This window comes from Pagrus major, chromosome 22 (genome assembly GCF_040436345.1).
Source record: "Pagrus major chromosome 22, Pma_NU_1.0".
NCBI lineage: Eukaryota > Metazoa > Chordata > Actinopteri > Spariformes > Sparidae > Pagrus > Pagrus major.
The window spans coordinates 8,339,598-8,366,615 of record NC_133236.1 but is presented as its reverse complement, the minus strand read 5'-3'; the positions used below and the strand labels follow the sequence as shown (position 1 = coordinate 8,366,615).

At 39.6% G+C, this 27,018-nt stretch overlaps 2 protein-coding genes across 6 annotated transcripts in view; both read left to right on the top strand.

Moving 5' to 3' along the window:
- Nucleotides 1–17,769, top strand: part of senp6a (SUMO specific peptidase 6a) — a 29,391-nt gene extending 11,622 nt beyond the window's left edge. For 2 of the 3 annotated variants that reach the window (XM_073492509.1, XM_073492507.1), the window contains 18 exons: nucleotides 2,271–2,341; nucleotides 3,557–3,651; nucleotides 5,187–5,577; nucleotides 7,765–8,003; nucleotides 8,086–8,226; nucleotides 9,441–9,474; nucleotides 9,956–10,144; nucleotides 11,677–11,870; nucleotides 12,938–13,125; nucleotides 14,200–14,316; nucleotides 14,427–14,549; nucleotides 14,637–14,729; nucleotides 14,825–15,159; nucleotides 15,936–16,024; nucleotides 16,146–16,234; nucleotides 16,318–16,386; nucleotides 16,736–16,886; nucleotides 16,992–17,769. In XM_073492509.1, coding sequence (XP_073348610.1) covers nucleotides 2,271–2,341; nucleotides 3,557–3,651; nucleotides 5,187–5,577; nucleotides 7,765–8,003; nucleotides 8,086–8,226; nucleotides 9,441–9,474; nucleotides 9,956–10,144; nucleotides 11,677–11,870; nucleotides 12,938–13,125; nucleotides 14,200–14,316; nucleotides 14,427–14,549; nucleotides 14,637–14,729; nucleotides 14,825–15,159; nucleotides 15,936–16,024; nucleotides 16,146–16,234; nucleotides 16,318–16,386; nucleotides 16,736–16,886; nucleotides 16,992–17,228 — 2,845 coding nt within the window. In that variant the 3' untranslated portion in view covers nucleotides 17,229–17,769. The remainder of the gene's footprint in view (nucleotides 1–2,270; nucleotides 2,342–3,556; nucleotides 3,652–5,186; nucleotides 5,578–7,764; nucleotides 8,004–8,085; nucleotides 8,227–9,440; nucleotides 9,475–9,955; nucleotides 10,145–11,676; nucleotides 11,871–12,937; nucleotides 13,126–14,199; nucleotides 14,317–14,426; nucleotides 14,550–14,636; nucleotides 14,730–14,824; nucleotides 15,160–15,935; nucleotides 16,025–16,145; nucleotides 16,235–16,317; nucleotides 16,387–16,735; nucleotides 16,887–16,991) is intronic. The other variant, XM_073492508.1, reaches the window with a different exon arrangement.
- A 6,630-nt stretch (nucleotides 17,770–24,399) lies between these two features.
- Nucleotides 24,400–27,018, top strand: part of myo6a (myosin VIa) — a 148,156-nt gene continuing 145,537 nt past the window's right edge. For all 3 annotated transcript variants that reach the window (XM_073493304.1, XM_073493303.1, XM_073493302.1), the window contains exon 1: nucleotides 24,400–24,546. The gene's annotated coding sequence lies outside the window, so the exon portion shown is untranslated. The remainder of the gene's footprint in view (nucleotides 24,547–27,018) is intronic.

Below are 27,018 nucleotides of genomic sequence, written 5' to 3'. Positions count from 1 at the left end.
GTTAATGTACCTTAATCGCTCCTGTGAGCTGTGTGTCTGCTGACTTGTTGTTGAGGGGCCAAAATAAGCCACAAAAAGGAACTTCTTGTTGTTCTCAGATTACCAGCATGCACCTGTTCCTTTCACCACACACAATATCGTTGCCTTACAGTTTGGAAACATCTGCTTCAGGCGGCAGAAATATAGGATAGGATGAGACCTTTTTAGTTTGTATATCCTCACTCAGTCAGATTGTTTTCCTCTCAGCGGAGGTTAAACAAGTAAAAACAAAGTATTTTCTTGAATTGGACAAGATCTTCTTTAATGTAGATGAAAGTAGTTTATATCTCAAGATGTTCTCTGGCTCATTACAGTCATCAGAGTCTGGTTGGTGTAAAGAAAATCACTTTAAGTGAAATGCAGACTGTAAAAAATTAATTATGGCCGATGAGTTGATTGCATTAGTGAGATGTTTCTCTCTTTGATTTTTATCTTCAAGCAGCCTTGATTTGAAGGAAAGGTAAGACTTTGATCCGGCTGCTTCATTCAGAGTGAATCTTAACAGACTGGATCTCATTTCATGCTTCATTCACGTCCTCGGAACATCGAACGTCTGCAATTTTTTTGTGTGTCAGCAGCATCTCTGTTTACTGTGATTCTTCATGTCAGTGTGTGGTTTCCTTCAGTGATATATGATATGTTGTTGGTGTAAAATGCAGCTTATGAATGACAGAAGTCAACTGATACATCAGCCGGGCTTTAATCATGACCATGAATAAAATCAGAGGATTTAGATATAATACAAAAATAAAATGGAATAAAATAGCCAACAATAATACAAGATTAAAAAAAACCTGTTGGAAAATGAAACGGCTTTAACAAAAGGCTATCTGAGGTTATGCCGAGTCATAATGTAACAAAAAAGAAAAAAACTTTTTCATTATTTCCTTTTGCAACGTCTTGGATGTGCAAGACTCAAGGATGAGACCAGACAAAATGAAAATGGTCAAAGAAAACTAGTGAAACATGAAAAGCCTCTCCACTTAGGTTGTTTTCACACTGACTGCAGGTTGTCACGCTCAGTTGAAAACACTGAAGCGCCTCATAACTGATTCATATCTGTTCCAGCCTCAGTTGGGTCACTCTTTATTATTCAAGCTTCATTAAAAGGTTTAAAAGAACATTTTGTATTGTACACAGAGGTTCTCGTTCTTCTTTGTCATCAGTAGAAAAACACTTTAGAGTGAAAACAGTGAGATGTCGTGTTATTTATCTCTGCAGTCTGGCTGATGATTAGCTGGTCTCAGCTCTGGTTTTATCGTGTTGTGGTGAAACATCTGAAGCTCCCTGCCTGTGTTCTGTCACTTTATGTCTGTCCAATGACCTTTGATCCAGATCTGTTGAGTAGGTTAACACTGAAATGCTGCACTGAGATTCATCAGCTGTGTGTATTTGTGTTATTGATCCTTTTGTCAGGATGTTAAAGTTTAAGTCTGGTGAAGTTTAATATTTTCCTGTAAGATCCATGAACTGATCTGGCAGTTCTGCTACTCTGCTAAGCTAACGTTAAGCTGGTTATCTTTTAGCTGACCTATTTTTGCTGTTTTTATTCTCTGCGGCTGGATTTAGCTTCTGCCTTATTTATGTGCGATAACAAACTAATAAACCAAGACTTTACTCCACCAAAATGTATATATTTATCAAATAGTTAAACAGTATTGCTTCAGACAAGCAGTCTATAGCTAGCTTTGGCAGGATTTAGCTGTCTTGCTTTAGCTAGCTGTGTAGCTGACTGTTGGGTTTGGTTTTTAGCTGTGTTTTAACTGCACATTTAACCTGCTGTTTTCTTTGTAAGTGTACATATCTATGACCTATAAAATCATATATGGCAAAATAAATGTCAACAAGTCAGGTTTGGTCTTTACTACATTTTGATAAGTGCATTTTGGCTTTGTAGGCCAGAGATTTCGTATACATTTGTCCATTTAACTTGCAAGGTTAGGGGGAAAAAATGTTTTCATGTCTGGGGAAACTGTTTCAGACCTGCACAGTTTGTATGGACCTTGAAAGTCCTTGAAGATTTGTTGATGTGCAACAAACAGTTTGTTCGAGAGAGACAATTCACATAAAATAAAACCTTAAAAGTCATTGGAAACTACTTGTATTTACACTTTTAGAATCGCCTGGCAGTGTGGTTAAAAACCAGGTTCCAGTTGCTGTTGGATCTATATATAAAAACATGTTTCATGCAGTGACTTCACTGACCACTTTGTTTTTTTATTCTCCTGCAGAAACGACTTCTCCACCACGCAGCAGGCTGTAGAAGTGGACAGCATCGTCCTCACCTGTCCAGAGGACCCAGGTAGAGTTCACAGCTCAGCTAACACATCACACAGGATGTTTTAAAGTCACTCTCAGGCCGGTTTTAGAGAGAAGAAACTGCTGGGGGTGTTGGATGTCGATGGGCACACTGTGTTCCTCCTGCTGGGAGGAAATGACTCGCTCCTGTGTGTGTGTGCATCTGTGATAAAAGTGTGTGTGTGAGGATTTGTGTGTGACAGCCAGCAGCATCTGCAGAGCTGCAGATCTGGGCTGAACCTCCTCCCTGCTCCTGCCAGCAGAGGAGGAGATCTCAGGCCTCCCACGTTAATCCTCAAAGCTCCCGGTCGAGGGAGGAGAGCTTCAGAATCACTCGCTCGCCTAATAAAGGCTCTCTAAACGAAACAACTCCCCCGAATACTGACGTGTTTGCAGAAAAAATTGGAATATAAAGGTGACCTCTGAGGGGAAACTGCTCCCAAAGCAGTTTTTGTCATCTGCCTGTTCACTCGCTGTGTTTACTTTTTATTTTAGAAGAGAAAAATGTGGGTAAAAGGAGACTGTAGTGCCTCACAGAGGTTAAAACCAGGAGTGTCTTCTGGTGCTCAAAATAACTATTATTAAACGCTATTATAGACAATGCACAGAGATATTTACAGTCCTAGTCACCAATCGGTCAACCTTTTAGTGGCTGGCAGGAGAGATCAGCAGAATAGCTGTCGTCACTATTAAATATTTCACTTTTTAAGAAACATTCATTGTTTCTCTTTCGCTCAAGCCTTTTTAAAATAATGTTTGACAACTCCCTGACGGAGAGAAGAGAGTGAGAGAGCACAGCTTGTACCGGTATATTGATAATGCATAAAACGAGTATTGAAACAGTTTCAAATATTCAGAGTCTATGTGTTAATTAAATTTATACTTTTGACAACATTAATCTGCATCAATCACAGGCGATGTGCGAGGGGTTTTTCTGTTGAATCGCTGACTTGAATGGAAATAATCTGGTACATGCACATGACTTTATATACCAATATTTAGCTTGTTTGCTTGTTATCCTCATTCGATTCAAGTGCACAGTAATTATTCTAAACATCTATTTTAAATAACAGATTTAGAGGATTGTGAAACCTTGCTGCTAGTTTTCTGTGATGTTGGTTGGACTGTGTCAATCAGTCATAAGAGTAATCTATTAAAGATGAAATAAATCAATGATTAAGTGATTTTGTTCTTGATTGTTTTGTTGTTTTTCTTTCAGAAGAGGAGACCCTGAACATTAAGCGTCGTGCTCAGCAGAAGAGGAGACCGTTAGAGGACTGCTGTAGTTTTCCTTCACAGGTCAAAGCAGCAGAGGTAAGAGAAAATATTCATCTGTGTTTCCATTGTTACACATGACATGTCCTCTGCTGCTGTACGAGCTCTCTGTCTGTCTGTCTGTCTGTCTGTCCTCACTCTCCACTAACACCTCACAGCACTGAGCTTTAATCCGGAGCCTGTAATGCTTCATATTCAGCTGTTCTCAGAGACAGAACATGCCGTGATCAGCCTCTGACCTTTAGAGACACACTGCAACTGTGACTGAAAAGCGTCATTGTTCAAATGGAGATTGTTATGGTAGATTGTCTCACAGTGAAATGAATGTAAAGAGCTGACGTCCAAATGTAGACGTCATTGTGCATGTTATCAACAGGCAAATTACCTCCATGTTTTTATTCTGAAAGACAAATGAATACTTGAAGTAAAAGAACAAAAATGCAACATGACAACTTAGTAATGGACATCATCATTTTGGCAATCTGTCAGTACGTTTTCCTACTTCTGTCAGAGTTTAAAGATTGGCTTGATCTGCTCTGCTTTACATTCAAATAATTTGGCATTTAAGCTCAATTACTCAATATTTGTATGTGGATCGAATTCCTCTTTATGGTGTTGTGAGGTGTCACTTGTGTATTGATTATCGTATTCATAGGCATTCAGAAGTAGTATTGCCGAAGCAAAACCTTTTTATGGGAAAGAAAGAGGAAAGAAAAAGTATATTAGCCCTTAATTAACAGTTCATAAAATGTTAAGTGTGTTTTCAACTACATGAAACAGCAGATTAAACATCTTTCTTTTTGAAGTTGTATGAATATAACTTAAACATGAGCCAACATTTGCAATAAAAATAGAAAAAATAAAATAAACGTGTTTATTTCGTGTGTGCATGAGTCGATCTTGTGAACAGGAATAGTAGTAATAATAATAATAATAATAATAATAATCATAATACGAATGATAGAAGAATAGAACCAATAGATTATTTATCACCATAACTTCAGCCTCTTGTAGCACAAAGTTTTGGTTTTCCAGCACATTTTCTGTTTTGTTCAGCACCTGCTGTGTTTCTATCAGCAGCAGAGATGTTTTCAGTTAGTCAACATCTGGCATTTAGACAGAAGTCTTGTCTCTGTGAGTCTAAAATGTCAGCCATTACACATTTATAAGATGATTATTAGGGATACACAATGTTGTAAAAAAAAAAAAAAGTGTCAGCAATTATTTTGACATAACTTTCGATAAGTGGAAATGATCATTTTTGCATCCCAATTTTTATTTTTATTGAAAAACAATTAAAGCCCTGATGATGTGACATTTGTTGGGTCTGTATCAAACATGTTTTCTTACACCTGTAGAACAAGCTCTGTAGACCAGGACACCCCTACAGCTCTACAGTACTTCATTATGATGCAGTTTGTCACAGTTTACCTTTTAGCAAAAAGTTGTAGTTTCTGCCATTTGGATTATAAACACTAGTTAAATTATTGTGCAGCCCTAACAATAATATGTCAGAAGTTTCTTTGTTTCAGGCTGTTGAATATATTAATCACACAAGTGTTTTTCATTGGCAGCCTCTCCGGCCGCCCATCTACCAGTCAGTGTGTGGGAAGTGCAAGAAGCCGAGCGAGGACAGCAACAAGTGTCAGAGCTGTGGGAATGGTCCGGCTCTGCTGCCCTGTCAGCAGGCCTCGCTGTCGTCCCCAACCCCCAGACCCCCCATCAGATCCCAGCCCTCCCCCGGACCAAACAGCCTGCAACAGAACTTCTACAAACCGGTCACGACCATGAGGGCGCCGCGTGGGGAGACCGTGCCCATACGGATCTCGAGCACCAGGGGAACCCTGCTGCCTTTGAACAACAGCAGAGCCCCTCTGTTAGCCGGGACGTCGAGCTGCTGCGGAGCCAGAAACCCGCCTAAAGGGAAGAGGACGACAGCCCAGCAGCACGAGCTCAACGACCCCAGTGAGTAAAAAAAACAGAGTGTGAAGATTTCATGTCATGATTATAGTGACCAAAATAAACACGGTCATCAGTGTTATCAGTTGATTGTTTAAAAACGTTCAAAAAGCAGATACACACGCTGGAATCAATTTATGTAGCATATTATCCTGTGCAAATAGTAAGAGTAAGTTTGCATTATTGAAAAGCTATTAGCTGGTTACAGACAAACCAGGACCTTTTTTCCCAATTCCAATCCCAATTGTTATCATCATGCATTGAGCTTGAAGTTTATCTAAAAAAAAATCAGTCATTCTCTACATAAACATAAAATGGTGCAGTTCTGTGGTCCTGTGCAGCTCGTCCGGTGTAATGTGTCCAGGGGCCCTGAAATTGTTATTTACACCCTTTTAATGCTGAAATCTCTCCCTGTAGCTGCACTACAGCATGCACTCCGTCTAAAGTGGGTGCACGGGCTTGACCACACGTCAAGGGTGTAAGTAACGTCTTTTGACATAAATTTGGATTCACCGGACAGGCTGTATGGAGCCATTTGATGTTTTATTGGTTGTTTTTGACGTTGTAAAACAAGTCTCCAGCTACTTCAGTTGTTTAGGAGAATGCTGCAACGTTGTTTTGCTGTGAAGCTCCAGAAATGTTTTATGGACTACGAAACTTCACCTGACTTTCCATCAGCATGGGGGGAGGAGATAATGACTGAGTTTTCATTTGTGGGTGAACGGTTTCTTTAAAGTTAACCTACTTTGCATTCACTATAAATAGCAGCTGTTGGTCATTAAGAGGACTCGCAAGATTTGAAGTGTTGCCTCCTTTTGCAGCGATTTTCTTTCTACATGTTATGCAGACAGGGTGACCATCTTTAATCAAGTTTCCCTCTCTTACACTCTCACAACCAAAATAACCAAAATATGACCACACTTCAGACTTTGTCCTCTGAGAAGGCTGAAAAAGCGCTGTGCCTGCTGGCTGCCTCTGGGAGACTGTTGATAACTTTTGTTGATGCTGAACAATATTTACTGTGAGTTTTTCAAAGCACGGTAATCAAACACTGATGGTACTGAAATTTGAAACGGTAAAACTAACCATTTGGATTTTTCTGCGGTCTGCTGTAAAACTGTAGCCATTTTATCCCCAGTGAGTAAAAAAGAAGAGCTGATAACGAAGGGAAAATAATGCTGATGTTATTTGTTGCCCAGAGGAAAAAAGTTCTTTAATGAAGCCGAGCTGTAACCACCAGAGTCCTCCCTGTTAACACCATCTATGATCCAAGATAAAATAGTGGAAACCTTTAGTAGGGTGAAGGCTGTCTACTCTCAACAGGTCACAGCGACCCCAGACAGAACACCACTCTCACAATCACACTGAGCCAGCAGCTCTGAAAAATAAGACCATCACTATCATTAGAACTAAGTGACCTGCTGACAAGTCTCAGGTTAAAGCTGTCTGGAGTGTCTGTAACATCTGTAGCAGCAAAGTTCTTCTAGAAGAGACACTCCGTATTCAAAGGCTGCACAGTGAGTGCAAACAGTTTGTGCTTGGGAACAAAAAAATTAGCGGATAACTTTGAGGATAAAAGTATGAGGTATGAGGATCAAAAGTATGTATGAGGTTAGTATGAGGATGAAAAAAGAAGCTGGGTAGAGAGAAGAGGGAGACAACTACAGAAGTCCTGAGAGGAGAGTGAGAACAAAAACATTTTCTACACCAATTTACGCCAAATTTATTAAAGAATACAACATATTGACAATAAACATGTCAAATTTTACAAGTACAGTAGAATGTAACCAATTTAGGCAACTTCTTTGTTGCCGTTGGAGAAAGTCACCAGACTCCCTTTAAAAAAAAAAAACTTCAGGAGAAACTGTATGAACTTTGTGAAATACTGTCTACAACAAATTCGTAACTATTTGGGCCTACTTTTAAATTCGGCAAACATTATACATGAAGATATTTCTTTCTTTGTGTATAAAACGTATCCGTTTGTTTCAGTTATGTACACATTTTCAAGCCAGGTGTGAATTGACGGGCTTGAAGCTGTTGACTTGTGATTGGATCACTTAGGCTGGATGGTAGAACCAAAAACGGCCTCTATGAACCAGCAGAACAAATTCAAAAAAAACAAAATGGGTCAGACAAGAAGTCCCAAACCTACAACCACTCACACTACAAACCGTTCTGTTTCCTCCCCAGTCGTCCTGTCCAGTGACGACGAGGAGGAGGCCGACAACGCCAGCACAGGAAGTGCCAACAGACTGGACAGCGTCTCTCCTCGACCCGCAGACTCTGCTCACTCCTCGCCGGCGCCATCCGGAGGCCGAGTGGAGGCTGCGGTGAAGAGCGTAGCAGAGCAGGAGGAGCAGAACACGGAATTCTTTGAAGACGTCAACATGAAGATCACGATACCACGGAGAGCCCGGATGAAAGATCAGGTGAGACTCAGCTGACAGGATCAGAACCACAAGCTCTAAATGATCAAAAAACAAACATATTTTTCTTTTCTTTAAATTGTAGTTTGGAAATCAGCCTCCAGAGCAGTTTTCACCGAGGACAAAGAAGCCCAAATTCATGCCCAGCAAGTGTGACAGCATCATACTGGAGTGTCGGAGTGTGAGAGTAGGAACTCTGCGCAGGATGGTGACCAAGCCCGTCGTCGTGAGTACTTCATTTGTTTCTTATTTAAATATGGCCGCTACACTTTGTTCCAGCACTTTGAACCTCATGGGACCGATAACACAATATAACTCCTGCAGAGTCCTAGCAAGTTATGGAAAATAAATTGGGTCATTTTCAAGTCTTGCACATTTTTAGTGTCTCTGAAAGTGTTTAGAAAAGTGTGGAAAGTATCTAGTTCTCAGTTTTGTATACATATGCAATTACATGTTTTGTTTACTGTAAGTTCTCTGCTATATTATACTAAGGGATGCATGATATGGATTTTTTTCAGCCATTAATAATAACCAACCTGTTCGTGGCTGATACCGGTAACATAACCAATAATTTACCATTTTATAATTTTATAAAGATGTTCCCTCCTTCTTCATCTTCTTCTGCTTCTTCCTCTTCTTCTTCTTGTTCTTCTATGTGTTTGTTGGTGGATCAACAACCAAATGTCAAGGTGCAAACAGCTGCCTACAGGGTTTATGAATGCTCCTCGTGCTAGGTCAATTAAAGCAATTTGATTTCATATTATCGGCTCTATTTATCGGGTTGGATTTCACAGATACCGATAAAAGCCGATAATGTAAATTTCCCAGTATTGGGCCAATATATATCCTGCATCTGTAATGATGCTTACATGATAATGACTGATTTGGTAACTTCAACATAATGTAAACTGTAGTACTGATGCCCACAGAGAGGAAAAACAAATTAGAAATAAAAAATACTCAGATCCCCTGCTGTTCTTGACAACACTTCCATCAGATGTTTCAAAATTAAAGTCTTCTAAGGAAGTGGTGGGATTACGTTCCCTGAACTGCCAGAGGCTTTTATTTTGAAACTGATTTAAAGGCAGGAAGGGCGATTCTGGAGAAAGTTAGTTAATTGTTGAGACCCCTCCCAGGTCATCAACTAGCAACACTATTCTAATCCAAAGCATCGGTATCCCACAATCTGAGAATGACACTCAACAATCAACTATCTTTGTCCAGACTGGTCTTCCTGACCTTTATAAGTTTAGAATTTTATTTACAGCAAAAATAACTGTAACCCAAATGGACAGAGTAAATGGGGGGAAACAAGTCATGGAAAGGGCAGAAAACCAGCTAAAATCTTCAAAATCCAGTTCATCGGTTTTTAAAAAACTAGGTCTTTGAAAAAGGATTTGGAACGGGAATGATATATTACTCTTTGTTTCTGTTTTTCAGTTTTCCATCGACCACATCCAGCTGGAGACTGAAGGTATGAACCAGCAGGAATGAATTCAGAAAAATAGAACAGAGTGTGTGCAGAGCTGCTGGATCAGACATCAGTGTCACCGTCTGCTTAGTATTCAGGCTGGCTGGCAGAGATTAGTTCAGTCACACCTGTGGCAGCTTTATGTATTTAAAAAATGCACCCAAATACCAGAGAGAGAAATGAATCAGTAGAAGAAGCAGCAAACCAAACTGATCCATGTGGAAGTCTGAAAGAACACCGCAGCAACAAGACATTTTAGGGTTTCTGTTACACTTCGTTGCTGGAAAATTGAAATCACATACTTGGCATCACATAGCTTTCACAAATATGCTCACACTTAAATAGAATGAAAACATTTTCACTTGCAGGGAGAAAATAAAACGTAATATGTTGAAATCAAGTTCTGTTACGGTCTGTGTTCGATCTAGTGGAGGTTTCTTTGTAATCTTTTTCTGAATTTCTTCTTTAAAATGTTTGTCCTCAGGGTCGGAGCAAAACACCATCGAGAAGGTTTGTCTTCAGTCGTCGGAGCTGATCAGCTGCGAGTGGTGCAGCGTCCGCAAACTTCCGGTCTTGTTCTTCCAGACGACTCTGGAGGAGTGCGTCCGCCTGCGCACACAGCTTAACATGTCGAATGAGGAGGGAGGCCAGTGGTACGATTGCTCCGGGGATCGTAAGTACAAAACTACATATCCATCCCTCTGTACACCTGCAGCAAATATCATGTTTCCTTCTTGATTAATGCTAATGGGAACTGAACCCTTTACATCCTGATACAATCAGACAGTAGGGATGGGTATCAATTGTAATTCTCTCTGGGGTGTGCACTGTCATACCTTTTTTTTATTTGAATGAATTAACTGTTGTTGTGATCTACTTTACACAAATGTTGCAAGAAGTGGGCTAAACGGCAAATTTGAACTCACCTTCTTGTAAATTTGGCATTAAGTGCAATACATTAAGATTTTTCAGTCAGTTTCTTCGCGGCATCGCTGTAAAAGCCTGTTACTTCTTCGCCGGACTCCCTTTAAAAAAACACTCAATTTAGAAACTTGTTGCGTTAGGTCCAAATAATTAAGAATGTGTTGTAGACAGGGTTTCAAAACCCTTATACAGTTTCTCCTACTTCTTTGTTCATCACGTTACACATAGAGAATTTTTTTCTTTGCGTAAAAAAGGTATCTGTTTGTTCTAATGATGTCAGTGTAGCCCATATATTTTCATATAGTGGGGCGCGCTGCATTTAATGTCAGCTATTGTTTGTGCCTGCACTGGACAGGCTCCCTCACAGATCTCTGTTCAAGATTGGGAATAGTGAAAATTAATCGTAGACGAATGCCTTAGTTTTCTCAATACCGTTAGCAGAACAGATAATGTTGGTGCTCACTGATACCATGTTCTCCCTAAGTTTAGCCCCGGAGCCCTTTTTAATACCGGGTTTTTGTACCCATCCCTTTCAGACAATCGTGTCTTTTGTAAGTGTATTGATTAATAAAAGCTACATGTAATTGTGTCATATAGAAACTTAACCTTAACTATCAATACTCACAATTTTCTCGATCCATCTCAATATTTTCTGATCCTAGAACAATCGTGGAAGCTTGTAAAATAGGATGTTGGTGCTCCTCCTGTCTCAAAATAAATTATGGAATGCTCTTAAATGCAAGATGTAAGATCTTAAATGCAGTAAAACAGTGCACTAACCTAAACTTACTACATGTTTTATGTTCTGTTTTTGTGCTGCTCACATTATTCTCAGTTGATTTATTCAAAGCTGAGTTAGGTAAATATATTCATCCTTTCTGCCTGACTGAACATAAACTGGACTTGATGTCCTGTGTAGTTAATGTCCTGCTCTCGTTGTTCATTTTCTGCCAACTGCAGTTCACAGTCCTAATTAGCTGCAGTACATTCAAGCAGAAATGTTTTATGAAAATGGTTGAATAGAATACAATATGGTATGTATGGAGAGAGAGATTAGAGATATGTCAAGGAAAATCCAGGCAAACTCAATTCCACTGGAGTGTCACAACAGAGAGTTTGAATATCAATGAAAATGAGAGATTCCTGTGCTTGCTTTTTTGATAAATTTGTAAAAATGTATCTGTGCTTTATGTGTTGTTATATTAAGAATTTATTGCCAAAAAAGTGCACTTAATGCATTTTAAATTAAAGCTGTAACACAATAAAATGTGTGTCCACCAGAGTCGGACGAGAAGTATATCGTTCTGATCTTCGAGAACGGCCTGGCGATGAAGGAGCAGATGATCCTGGAGGACATCCTGGGTGAGATCGGCAGGAACAACAACCTCAGCAACTTCCCCGCCAAGCTGCAGTTCGAAGAGGCCAACATCCGACTGGTCAACTACAATAAGGCTTCCAAACAGAAGGAGGACAAGGTGAGCCTGGAAATGCACATCATGAGGTCTGGAACCAATGATTCGATTAATCTAAAAAATATTTTTCAATTAATTGTTTAGTGTCTCAATATCACAATTTCTGAGAGCCCAAGATGATGTCTTCAAATGTCATGTTTGGTTATCGAATAGTCTAAAACTCAAAAATATTCTGTTGATATTAAAATAAAACTGAAAAAGACTCATTTTTCTGGATCCAAACAATGTTTTTTAATTCTGCTTGAGAAATGACTTGAATGATCAGTTGATCATAACAATCTTCAACAATTTTCAATATTCGGTCAATTAATTAATCGACAGGTTTTTTTCAAATGATTTGCTTTTGTCACTAGTGTGTGATGATTACAAAAACTACTACTGCTAATACTAATTTAGCAGTAAGATCAAAAGATTTTGGGGGAAAACTGAAGCCAAAAATCACTGAATTTTCAACGGCTACATTTTTTATTTTAACAAAATTGCAAGTCATAGTGTAAAACAAAAAAATAAACTGTATACTACTTCATACTGGTACTATCATACTGTGCAGCGCTGCCACCAAACTCCATTCAAGAAATTGTCGATTTTAGGAATTAACCGTAACTTTAAAAAGGTAAATCTAGGGAGCTTTGGGAATAAAACCCACAGCCACCCACTGATTCTATCAAAATGATAGACGAACAAAAAACATTTGACCCAAAAACCAAAGGTGAAGTGGGAGTCACTGATCAGGGGGGAAACAAAACGTATAGAAACTGGCCAAAAGAAAGAAATCTCAAACACTCAACTCAGATTTTTTATCCAAACAGAAAACACAGAGAGCCAACTGATGGTGTTGACTCCCTGAAAACACGCAACCACTGAGCAGGGGAACTGCAGCCCCCTTATATAGTCTCTCAGCTGACTTATTGCAGCCAGCTGAGGGAGAACATCACAGATGCACCCAATAGCTTCTGATGACCTGTGACCTAGATCTTGAGAAATCCCTGTTCACATCAGGACCTTGGAGAATCTCTGATCTGTCCATAACAATTTCCTTCCTCCTCACCAACACCTGTCCCTCTCTGCAGGGGAAGCCGATACAAACCCCTCCCAAAATCACCCACGTCTCCCCGGTCACCAAGGTAACACAGGTCACCCCGGTCACCATGCCCGTACGCACGCGGATGGCGACCCGGCAGCAGACCAGCACCTACTTTGAAGATGACGACGAGGACATGACCGACCTCCAGCCCACGTTCTCGGGACCAATCATCAAGTGAGTGACTCTTCTGTCACCTGGGCTGAAATTAAACTTTTCCATGTAATTTTACTTTACTTTTAATTTTTGTCATGTTTTTATGTAATATGTTGGATTTTTCTTTAACAAGAAGAAGCTTAATGTGTGAAATGTTAAAGGTCATCTGAAACGGTAGATTGTATGGAAGCCAAGACCTGCAATGCTTGCAAATGTATTTTTGTCGTCTTGAGAAAATGATCTTCGTTGTCTTGAGATATTGTGATGGTCAACCTGTTATCAGGAGAAAACAAATGGTCATTCCTTCTTGTTACTTTATGGAGGATATTTTTGGTAAATATTCAAATTAAACTGCTGTCCATGAGGAACCTTTGTGCCATAGCTGTTTAAAACCCTCCATCCAGCCTTTGATTCATGCCTCCTCATGTACAGCTTAAAAAGCCAAATGGAATATGCAAAATGAAAAATGACAAAAGACAAAATTTAAAGTGTGAAATGTCAATTGCCAAAATTTATAGTATTTTTTCTGTTTCATATTTGATGTTTCCCTTTTTGTATTTCCGTTTCAATTTTCTATTTCATCTTTACAATTTAAGCTTAGTTTCATTTTGCCTGATTTTCAAATTATCATTTTACGATTATTTATTTTTTTCTTTTTAAGTTTAATCTTTGTAATTTAATTCCTTTTAATTGTCTATTTGGACATTAATGAACAAAAAAATCCTCCACAGAAACTTCACAATGGAGTTACTGTACTTTTCAGTTTTGAATCCTCCAACAGTCATCACAGTGATCTTGAAGGCTAAAATCAGGTGTGATCAAATGAACCAGACACTCATTTTTCGCATTCTCCACAACAATCTCCATCTCTTGTGATCTAGAGAAAACAAAAATAATATCTTGTGATAAATTATCTCATTGCCTCGTGAAATGGCATTAAAAAAATAAAATCACTTTGGCTGGGCTTCCACAGAATCGTCTCCGGCAGCTGCAACCAAGATAAAACATGTCACAGCCCCATCTAGTGGACATTAGCGGTAATGATATTGATGTTACAGTCTCAGTGTAACAGTGTTGTCGGTGTTTGTCTTCCAGATTAATGGTGTACCCTCCTCCTCCAGCCAAAGGTGGCATATCAGTCACTAATGAAGACCTCCACTGCCTTAACGATGGAGAATTTCTAAACGACGTTATCATAGATTTTTATTTAAAGTTAGTATTTCCATCATTTGTCAATGGTTTCATCACATGACAAAGTTTTTTATTCTCTCTGATTCAGTCTTCATACTTAAATGAGACCTTTCATTGTCTTTCTATATCAGATATTTAGTTTTAGAGAAATTGAAAAAAGAAGATGCACAAAGAATCCACGTGTTCAGCTCGTTCTTCTACAAGAGGCTAAACCAGAGAGAGCGCAGGAACGTCCCAGACACAACGAACCTGCCGTGAGTCTCAATAGGATGTTGTTACATCAGATTATCTTCAGATGAGTTTGATACTAAGAGCTTTAATCTTTGGTTTTGAATCTCCAGAATCCAGAAAAGGAAGCACAACAGGGTGAAGACGTGGACTCGGCACGTGGATCTCTTCCAGAAGGACTTCATTTTTGTTCCCATTAATGAGTCGTGAGTCTCCAGATTACATTTTTTACAGATCACTGAACTTGATTTTTGTTCTTTCACTTCAGTCCTGTAACTGGTTTAAACTCTCGTCTTGTCAGAGCTCACTGGTACTTGGCCGTCATCTGCTTCCCGGGTATTAAAGGTCCGGTGTACGAGCAGAACCCGCTGTGCCCGCTTCCAGCCTCCGCCTCGGCTGCAGATCCCCCGTCAGAGAGCATCCCCGACCACTGTCGTCCTCTGTCTCCGGACAGGGACGGCCTGGACAGCTCCTCAGACGACCCGTCCCCCGGCATCCCTGAGGCCTTCACAGAGGGACAGACCAACGGTGACCTCGCCAAGGAGAACGCAGCCTTCACAGAGGCGGGGCAAGAGCCTTCCAACACCTCTGCGGTGTCGGGCAATGGGCACGCTGAAGGAGAGCCACAGTATACAAGTGAGTCACTGAGGTTTAGTGTACTGAGACCTTTTAACTTTCACAGTTTAGACCAGTTGATCTCGACCTTCTCTATCAGTTTATGGACATTTCATATTATGTTCAGTGCATAACAACAACAGCATGGAACAACTGAAGCTGTAACCCAGATTGTGACACAATAATTGCAGGATGTTTGCAGGAAACAAGTGATTTAGTTGTCTTGAGCATATTTTTCCTGTAAATATTGCATCAGAGATGAGCTAGAAACTTTTTTTTTATACAGTTCTGTCTGTATTTTGTTTCTTTTATTTAATTTTTAACAATCATACTATTAAGATTCTCTTAAAGATTAAAATCAAGAAAGGCTTGCTATCACACAGGAAGCTTTGGAGACCCCTAGTGAGGGTCTGGTTGGGAACCAGCGGATTAGAGAAGTGTCTGTATCATTTAGTATCAAAATTACCAATTTCTAAAAGCTGACAACAGTTGTCTGGTCTGATTTATCATCCCGCTTTGTTACTGTGTGATCAGACAAATCCTAATTTAAACCCAAAATGTTCCCTTATTTCGACTCGACTAGCAAATGTTGTGTGTTTTTTCAGTCTTTTCCCTTCACTGCTCATCTCAGGAGAGTCAGTGTTCTGTCCTCCACCCAATAACTGATTTTGGACTTAAATCCAATTCCAAGAAGCATTAAAATGTTAAAAATATCACATTTACTTTTAGACATGCAGATAAGCACTGATAAAAACATTTTATGAAACAGATTGTTGATGTTTTTGTGTGATTTTCAGGTGAGTTGCACAGAATCAGTGTTTGCTACGGTTCAGGAAAAGGAGACGAGGACACATTCACCTTCTCTGATGACCAAAGCTCCGGTCAGGTACTCGACCCTTGTCTTGTTTGCTCCAACTCATTTAGTGTCTCTCATCTGTCCATTAATGAGTTGTTCATCATAAATAAGAAATAATAGTGATTAATGTTAGTGACGGTTTCTTCTGCAGGATGACTGCAGTGAGGACGGCACTCTGGCTGATGACACGCTCACGTCTGAGGCCTCCTCTTTGGCCTCCAAACAAAACCTCTGCAGACAGTAAGTCCATGCACTTCTGCCTCTTCACCTGCAGGTGGCACCGCTGCTGTACTCACAGGGTTTTTTTTCTTCTTCTGCTTCAGGCCTTGTATCCTCATCATGGACTCCCTGCGAGGTCCCGCCCGGTCGACTGTGGTGAAAACTCTGAGAGAGTGAGTGTCTGCTGCTGCACCTGATAGATTTACAAATACCACTGTACAGAAGATATTAGATATTTTTGTAAATTTTATTCTGATTTGATGGAGCAGTGCTTCCCAACCCTTTTGATTTCTCCCCATAAAACAAAGCAATGTCGTTGTGTCGCCCCTCCCAAACAGTTTCTTTAAAAATGATCTGCATAAATCAATAACAAAATGTCAGTTTAGTTCAAAGCCCTCTCGAAATTTTTGGCTTTTAGTTTTTTGATGAATTATTTGACTCTTGAAATGGGAGTTAAACCAAACTGACAAGTTAATTTGAAATGGTAAGTGGTAACTGAGACGGAGTGTGCGTTTGTTTTAGGTACCTGGAGGTGGAGTGGGAGGTGCGTAAAGGGACTCAGAGGAGTTTCGGGAAGGATGTGATGAAGGGCTCCAGCCCACGTGTGCCTCAGCAGGATAACTTCAGCGACTGTGGAGTTTACATCCTGCAGTATGTGGAGAGCTTCTTCGAGGTAAGACGACCGACTTTAAACCTGTCGTTCTCGTGTTGATTAAACATCGACCGTCTCTAAAACTCCAAGATCCGTTTTATTCATAATAAATTTCTGTTCAAACAGAATCCGATTCCCAGTTTCCACCTGCCGGTCAACCTGTCCGACTGGTTCCCTCAGCAGCGAATGAAGACGAAGCGTGAGGAGATCAAGGAGCTCATCCTGAAGATTCAGGAGTACCAAGAACTGGAAAAGAAGGAGCCTGACCAGGTCGAGGCTCCGCCCGGCTCTCCTGAAGAGCCCGAGATCGAAGAGACTTCTGGGTCGACGGACCGGCCGCCAAACCTTCCCATCAGCCCCTGAAACAACCCCACCCTCCTCCTCCTCCTCCTCGCCGTCACTCCCAGGCCCAGCGGGGGGGGGGGTGCGAGCCTGATTGTACGCTGCTGGTTTCACTTCAACATGTCTGAAACGACCCTGAACTCCCTCCATTAACCACAGACATCAGACACACCTTTAAATTTGTATGAAATAAAACATGACCTGTAAATATGCTGGAGTTTCTCCGCTGCCTTTGTAATTTACTGTTTTATGACTCAGTCATAAAGTGGCCCGTTAAGTTATGTTTTCATAGATGTTCTTCTCTCCAGGAGGATCTGTGCAGAAGATACTGTTGCGCTCTTGCATCATTATTTTTTATGCTTTCTAGTTGTGTAGAAGAAGACAGAAGATATAAAAAACTTAGAGGAAGTTGCTGTTATTTGTTAACGATCCACAAAAAAGACCTGTTTTCTGAAAGTTGACTTCCAGCTCACGAGTCACATACGTAGTTCAGTGCTTGTTGTGTCTCTTCGATGTGGAGTGGATGAATTTTCAGCATTAAAACGATTCAGATGCAAGAGCACTTCCTTTGCCGTAACTCTTTATTTGTTCTGTGTGCCATCAGAAAGTTTTCAACAGGAATAGGGCTGTGTTTTCTTTGTGTGTGTGTTGGTTCTTGATCATTTTGTAAAGTCTGGGAAAGTCTTGAATGCCTTCCAGGTCCTGAGATGGACAAGTGTGCAATATGTATGGACAAGGTGAAATATGTAAGAATTGGCTACCTGTCAAGTTCATACTCCAAACCAATAGGTAGCAGTATATCCCCAGAGTAACCGCTAACTGCTGCTAACTGTAGCTGCTAACTGTAGCTGCTAGTGGTTCAGACTGGGAGTTTTAGTGTTCAGACCACTAGCACAGGAGCTTTGGACCATGACGGGCTGGGGATAGCTAGTTAGCATGCCTTAGTAGGTATCTCTGCAACACAGTACATAGACATGATAATGTCAATTTATGCACAATCTGTGGTTAATTTTAATTCATTTTGACTGTTGTCAGCTAAAATTCTCACATGTCCATTTTATTTTAATAATGAGAAATTTTAAATGAAGGATGAAAAACTAATTTCCATGAAGGATTTTTTTTTTTTTTTTTTTTAAAGGACGTGCTTCACAAATCACGTACACTGTATAGTTTCACACAATTTCATTCACTGGGGCCTGGTGCTCGGTCATTAACTTAGGTGCAGCTAAAGGTTTAAAGGGTAACTCCACCAATTTTAACATTAACGTGTGTTTCTAGGGCTTGGGGAGTACTACTACATACAGTATGTGAACAAAGTAGTATAAAGCCTCTTTGTGGCTCCAGAGGAAGCTGTGTGTTATCTGATAAATTGCCTCCAGAGATGTCACTCAGTGACTAAGTTGCATTGTGGGTATTAGTCTCTCATTGCACTCCTATAACACAGTTGGAGTTATTAAACAAATGATCAAAATCGTTCCAGCACAAGCAGAGATATCACCTTTATGATTCCACACATTATTTTTCTATTTTAAAACCTGGTGCCTACATTACCCACAATGAAATGTAGCCACTGAGTGACATCACTGGAGGCAATTCATCAGATTGCATGCTGCTTCCTCTGGAGCCACACACTGTAATGTGTCTGTAACAAACCATCTTGTTGCTGTGAGCTCAGAAGCTGCAGTTTAAACTGAACCTGTGGCGACTTTCTCCTGTCGAAATGACCTAACTGTCACTAAAGGTTCTGCAAACACGCTTCAAGACATATTTAAGGTCAATTCTACAGCTCACATTTTTTTGTTATTAAGTATGTTCAATAAGCTAACATCTTTTCAGCCCTACAATAAGATGGCACCATCATGAATTGCTAGTAAATGTAGCTGTGTGAATAGAAAAAGAATCCCAAAAAGTAAACAGTAAAGCAATTAAAAGTACATCATACACATATTTACCTGTATGTACAGTACATACAGTATACTATGGGTCAACCGATTTTTTGCAGCATTTTTCCAATTATCAGAATCTGTTTATTTTAATTTATCTTACCGGTGATTAAATTAAGTTTAAAAAGTGTCACTTGCATGTTATCTGCAAAGCAACTAGTAACTAAAGTTATCGAATCAATGCAGTGGAGTAAAAAGTACAATAATTGTCTTGTGGCGGAGCAGAAGAATAAAGTATCAGGAAACTGTACATGGGCGCAGTACTTGAGTAAATGTATTTAGTTACATTCCATCACTGATAAAAATTACAGTGAGCTGCTGTTTCAGGAAATGACTGAAGCTTATTTGTAAGGTGTTTTTTAAAGATCAAGCAGGAACCAATGGTCAGAAAGTATGAAGAGATGGACGAGCACACTGTTGGTTTTGGTCTTTGTTGACAAAAAGAAAAATCTAGAATATAGAGATTTGGAATGTGTCCCTAAAAATCGAAAAAAGTTTGGATTTGAGCCTCTCTGTAGGTTGAACATTAATATCTCACATCACAGGCGGTGTTTTCAAGTAGAAGACTTGTCTCCTGCTCTCTCAGGTGGTTTATGATGAAATGCTGCTCTCAGCTTTCAGTCTGGTGTTCAGTGTATTATCCTGCAGACAGGACTTACCCGGTGTTACGTTACTAGACACTAAAACATTCATGAGTCTTGAATCGTATTTTGTCAGCCCACTTACAAACTCATTAAGAGAGTCTTTATGATATTAGAGTATGAATAAAATATAAATTAGTTGCTGGGAGTAATGATCGGTGACATGTTTATGTCCAACAGTGATTCAGTCTGACAAAATAGCATGAACTCAAGGTCCACACACTGGATGGAGTTAGTTTAGACTCAATGAAGATATTTTTAACCACAATGAAACTGTGATTAATCTGAGGCAAACCCCATCTTCTGAGGAGGATTATGTGATATGATCAAAAGCTCCAGAACGGCCACTAAATGGATCTTGTGGTGAGATTGTTTTGTTGCCTGCCAAATCCAAACTCAAGAAAGAATTTTTAATCTCAATTTTAAAGCCACCATGAAATAGATGTCTTTAAAGGAAAAATTCACCCCAAAATCAAAGATACATACTTTTCTACAACTACAAGTGTTAAACGTACAATATGCAACTTCTGCCGCTAGGGGGCTCTCTGTGAAAACAAAACAAAGCTGCTCAGCTGCTTCGAGCTGGCTAGAGAATCTGGATACAGACGGGAGGAGAGCCAATAGATTACTTTTTAACTTTTCAGATTAAAAAGTGGATTTATCTTCTCCATTTTCAGGTGTGCTGAGTTCAGTCAGAGTTGTCCTGAATTTAAACACATCTCAGTGTGTGCCTTTGCTCGCTTACCTTAGCCTACAGCTAGTGTACAGTAAAGTAAACTGGCTGTTTGGCGCAGATCAACACTGCATGAGTAACGCAAATAAACACAAGTGTTCCTGCTGTCGAACTCGCTTCACTGGTGGTGAACACATCATTAAACAACCAGCACTGCTGATGAAAAACTATCTGAAGGGACTCGGTCACAACTGTTCACAGACGAGGTCATCTTTCAAGGTTTTATTCATATTAAGTTTAGTCTCCTGCACTGACTTCCCTATTCTGGAAGTAGCGACAGGCGACTAAATGAAGCGCACCTTCTGGCTCTGGTTTGAACATTGTTGGAAACATCTGGGATCGTGTAAGAACACAACTCAACAAAATATATAACAAATGTGTGTTCATTTTGAGATATTTTACTGCAGAATTTCTACATATTATCTTTAACTGCACAATAAGGTTATATTGTTGGGCTGGACTTTTAATGAATCCAGTGAGACATTTCAGTTAAAACCACAAATAAAATGTCATATTTGCAGTAGAGAGAAAGTCTGATCATTGGGATCCATCCATGAATTTCTTACCAAAATATAAATGACAGTCCATCTGTTACTTGTGGAGATATTTCAGTCCAGAGTGGATGACCAACCCACCAACAGGCCGTCCATTATTATCCATTTTCATGCTGAAACTAACATCTTCATTTGTCCTTCTGCTCAGAGTGGACTCCAGTTTAAGGACGAGTAAAGCAAATTCCTCAAACACGCCAATGTGCAGCTTTGACACTAGTAAAAAAAGTTCTGTGTATGAAGGATTTACAAATACACTTATATGAATGATGTTTAAAATGATCCCAGACTAATTAAAGTAAAACATGGATGAAGGCACTTTAATTGAGCCTAAATGAGGGTATGAACAAGAGTTAAATGTCCAATAATACACCGTGGTGGATTATAATACCAAACAAAAATCTTGTCTGACCCTTGTACTATTATTGGTTTTTGACATGAAAATGAATAAATCATTAATTTCGTGATTAATGTGATTAGTTCAGTAGTCTGTAGTGAGGGGCCGTGAGCGCAGCAGCAGCAGACAGAGATTAGCACCATTGTTGTCGTCTTTGACATTATCCCTGTTAATCCTCAACCTCCCTGAAGGTATTACTGCTCAATGTCACATATGCGCACAGAGTTTGTGAAGCCGTGGAGATAATAACTTCACTGAAGAGCTGCTTCACATGAGAAACATCAACAGAGCAACAGGTTCTGAAAGGCGGTCTGCTGGTGGAACACTGTTCCACTCAGTATTGTCAGTTTAAAAACAAATGAACCAGAGATATCACCTTTTTTATCCCACACATTCTTCTTTCTAACCGTAAGCTGGTGCCTACATTACCCACAATGCAACTTAGTTACTGATCGATATCACTGGAGGCAACTTATGAGATAACATGCAGCTTCCTCTCTTTTTTTGTTTATGAGTTTAGATTTGGGAATATAAAATTTGGTCAAAATAATAACATTGATCACAAAGAACTGTGAACACAGATATCTCTCATATTCAGTCAATACAAACAAGACATTTTTTTCAACTCTCCAAAAATGTACAACCTACATCAATATCTGTCTTCAGTTTCTGCAAATAATACTTAGTTGGATAAAACCTGTGAATCGTTTTATAGGATGTCTCTTTTATTTTGTTAGTTAAAAAAAACGTGTGTGGCATTAGCCAAACTTTCCCCAAACAAGTCGCTGCAACAAATGTGGACCAGTATGATGTCTTGTTGAAAAAAATGATGGATTGTCTCATTCTTGTTCTTAGTTTGCCATGAAGAACAACCAATAGTTGTTTCTGTTACTGACAGTGGTGTAGGGTGATTGCCACTTCCCTTAAGACCTCTGAAAAGTTAAATAACACCCAAGGAGAAGTCCTTTGGTGATGCAGGGATACCTAATAACACAATTATTAAGTTGGCCTTGCTAGTTAAATAACTGACTTAACAATAAAATGTCATTGTTGAACCACTGTTGCCAGAAAATCAATTTGTTTTTTTTGCTTTTGTTTTTTACAAAATATATCTGCTTTTTGGAGCTGGCTGTGTATAACAAACAATTCAGGTGATATATAGAAGATGTTGCTTACCTGCTGTATATCTGTTTTTTTTTTAAATGCAGCCACAAAAGACTTGATACTACTTTATTCACATATACAGAGGTAAAAAATGTGCTCTTTTTGGCTGTGATGCAGCATGTAATCTGCATCAAGTGTTGATGAAGGTTCTCAGTCATCCAGGCCATGGTCATGGTCGACTGGAAACTAAAACACGTCCAGTTGCCTACAATATAACACTTAGAATAAAGTTATCAAATAAATGAAGTGGAGTTACAGTAAATGTACAACATCTGCCAACAAAATGTGGTGCATTGGAAGTATAAAGTTGCAAAATTGAAATACTCAAGTTAATTACAAGTATCTCAGTACAGTAATTGAGTAAATCAATCAATCAGTACAATTCGATCACTTTTGTTGCTGTTTTTATATCTTCTGCTTTATTGCTATTTATATTATGTTTACACTTATTGTCTTTGCATGGCCTCATGTACACACATCCATGGGAAGATATGTCCCAGTTGTCCATATTTTTATTCTGTTTACTCTGTTTTTGTTTTTCTTTCTTTATTATTGTATTATTATTATTACAATCATTATTTAGTATTATATCATATTACATTTACATTTACATTAGGCATTTAGCATTTCATTATATACATGTTATTTAGCATTTCTGTAGTGGAGTCTCTATGCACACAAGTGTACAACCAGTGTGACAGTAAACATCTTGAATCTTGAATAATGTATTTAAACGGATGCATGACATGGATGTTTTTCAGTCGATAATTACCTGACTCTCATGGCCGATAAAGATGGTTTATTTGATATTCCATAGCTGTGATAAGATTTTTTGGTTAAACTTGAAGACTTTTCCCTCCTCTGTGGAACATTCACGTATGTTCTTGTAAAAAAAAGTCCACACCAGTGACGATATGTTTGGCTCTTGTCTACATTGCGTGGCTCTACACAGGTGCAGCAGTTTGGCGTTATGAGTGTGACATCAGTGTGTTGTTCTTCTTCTCTGTGTTTGTTGGCTGCTCACAAAACAACTTTAAAGGTGCATACCACCACCTACTGTGTGTTGATGCTGCACTTGTTAAGTCAACAAAAGCAATTTGGCTTTGTATTATCGGCTAGATTTATTGGCTATAATTTCTTATCTGCTGATATTGTCAATTTTCCATTATTGGGCCGATAATATATATATATATATATATATACATATATGTATATATATATATATATGTATATATATATATATATATATATATATATATATATATATATATATATACATATATATATATATATATATATATATATATATATATATATATATATATACATATATATATATATATATATATATATATATATATATATATATATACATCGTGCATCCCTAGTACTTAGTGTACTTGTACTTGGAGTGACAAACATCTTGAATCTTGACTCTAAATGTACTCAGTTACATTCCACCACTGGTTTTTACAGAGTGGTACCAGTACTTTTACTGAAGTAAAGGATGAATACTGAATACTTCCTCCACTGCAGCTGGGATCTATTTTTGGAGACCATCATCTGCACCTGCACATGGTCCTGAGGCTGTCCTACCTTGGATGGCCTGACGCTCAGCAGAGCACGAATCAAACAGCGCCCCCTGCAGGGACACTCACGCTGCACGGGGGTATTTATCCAGCTCGTGACGTCACGGGGCCAGTTTCCCAGGATTGCTGCGGGAGTCGGAGGCTGCAGGGCGGGGAGAGTGTGGCCCAGGCTGCCGGAGCGGACATCCATCATCTGGAGAGACACCCGGCCGGCACGGCTGTGTTTGGGACGTGCGCTTCCTTTCTGGGATTTCCTTTTTTTAAAAACACAATTTCCTTCAAAACGAGCCGCGGAGTCCCGGGAGTTTACGCACCAACGAGGTAGGCTACACACCGGCAGCCGTCTGCATGCACCGGGGAGAATTTATCGCAACAACACGGGGATGTTAGCTAGCTGACGGGCTACGACACAGAAGCGTCCCGGTGCTAGCAGCGAGCAGCGAGCAGCACAGGGAGGCTGTCAACACACGTCGTCGCTTTCCCGGGAGGAAAACCGTCAACACACAGCTGAGAGCTGTGGCACACATCTTTAATTAAACAGCACTTTACACCAGACGGTGATGCCCATCAGATTTAAATCATTCCTGCACTCAGCGCTGTGAAATCTGATGTTTTTAACAACATGAGTCGGGCTTGGATTCGTCTAGCTTTGTTGAGACGAGACGGTGCCAGACTTCCTTTAAACACCTGTGAATTTAAAGTTTTCTGATGATCTGTAGAGGCATTTATATAAGAATACATCCTATAATACACAATTTGAACAAATAGGGGACGCTTTAAAATTCGGCATATGAAGAACTCACTGTGCGTCCCTTTATTACAGTCAGGCTTCAACTTTTTAGCACACCCAACGACGCTGCTATTACCACCAAGGGTGTATTCTGGTGAAAGAACATCATCATCAAACAATATTTAAAAGTTAGATTATTTGAACATGTTGATGCTTCGTGGATGATATGCATGCCGATTTGAAGAGAAGTGTCTCCCGAATCAGAAAAAGTGATGATTCATTGTTCATAGCCTATGTGTGTGCCTGATAAAGCAACGCGACGCCACATTCTCAGGTTTTTTAAATGAAGTTCGGCTCGGCTTGAGATCCAGGCAGCTAGAGCGGACCGAACATTTAGCACAGAGCCTCATTACATTAGAGGCGGTAGAAAAGGGACAGAGCTTGACAGAATTCAGTGATGCGTACATGACATGAGAGGCTGTGTTGTTGTACAGCAGCAGCAGCACCAATATGTCAGATCTCACAATGTGAGCCCGGCTGCGGCCTGCACACACACAGACACACACCCACACCGAGCCTGGGAACAAGAATCAATGGACATGCTTTGCATAAGAAACAAAGCTGAGGGTGGTGGGTTTGGCCATTGTGATATGATTGCCCGAGCGATGAAAAAAGATAGTGTGGCATCCTCAGAAGAGTGGACACAGGGAACAAGCTGAGCCAGTCCTGTGGTTTAATGTGTGTTGCATGATTATATAAGAGCTCTCAGTGCTTATTGTGTTTGTCCTGAGCTGGTTCTTGTGCTGAAGCTGCTTTATAAAACTGTTATGGTCGTTTTATTCTCCCAAAGCCATGAGTGAATCTGAATGAATCAAAAAGCTCATTATGTGGTGCTTTTATGATCTCCTACTGGTGTCACTGTGATATTTTTTCACATGTTTGTGGTATTTTTAAAGGTACAGTATGTAAGGATTTAAGAAAAAACATCAAAAATCAAACCAAAATTATACACTGAATATGAAGAAATAACATCTATATGTCCCCGGTGCTCCTCTGGACCAATAGCTGCATGGCTAACTGAGCTAACGAGCAAAAGGCAGCTTTAGCAGTTAGCAGCTACTCTAGTAAAATGCTCCCGCCTTTTTGTTTTTAGTATGAATTCGACAGGTGGCCAATTCTTACATGTTGGACCCTCATAGAGTGTCAAAATACAACATTTCAGAAAACACAACAACTGTTTTAGAAAACACGATAACATTTCTGAACATGCTAAAATACATTCTGCTGCAGTTGTGTTTTGTGAAATTTTGTGTTTTCCAAATGTTGTTGTGGTGTTATTCCGAGATGTCGTGGTGTCTTCTGAAATATATTTTTTTTCTGAAATGTTGTTGTTTTGTTTTTAGAAATATTGTTGTAGTGTTTGCCGAAATATTGTTGTGACATTATTTGCAAATATTGTTGTGTCGTTTTCCGAAATGTCCTTGTGTTTTCCAAAACGTTGCGTTGCGCTGTTTTTCTGAAATGGTGGTGTTGTTGTGTTACCCAAATGTTGTTGTGTTTTGACCCTCAGGGCCACCATATTTAACGCCCGTGGTATTTAGTGTTCCCATTGAGCTGTGAATGTTATAGTTTTACCTGGGTGGAGGCCTCTCCAACAACCTCCTGATTTCTGAAGGGACTTTGACTTTTGCTCCCTCCTCACCACATCCTTCTTTTATGGCTGTATTGACTTATATATTATGTAGTGACACAATAGGACTTACTGTAACCACACTGGCCTTCCTGAGTTCACAAACTTCAGGGATCAAAGTCCTCTTCAGGAAATGATCCTGAATGACTGCTTGATTATTGGATTAGCTGGATGACACTGAGTTTTCTTTGTTGCCTCAGTGGTATGCATATCACAGTATAAAAGTCTGCTTGAGTTTGGCTGCAGAGATGTTACCAATGAAATGCACTTGGCATCCTGAGTAGTGGCTCATGTCCAAAGTGTCTTATTCAGGATAAGCTGTTTATATGCATCTTCATCCACTTAAGATATCCTCGGAGACACGAGGAAGCCG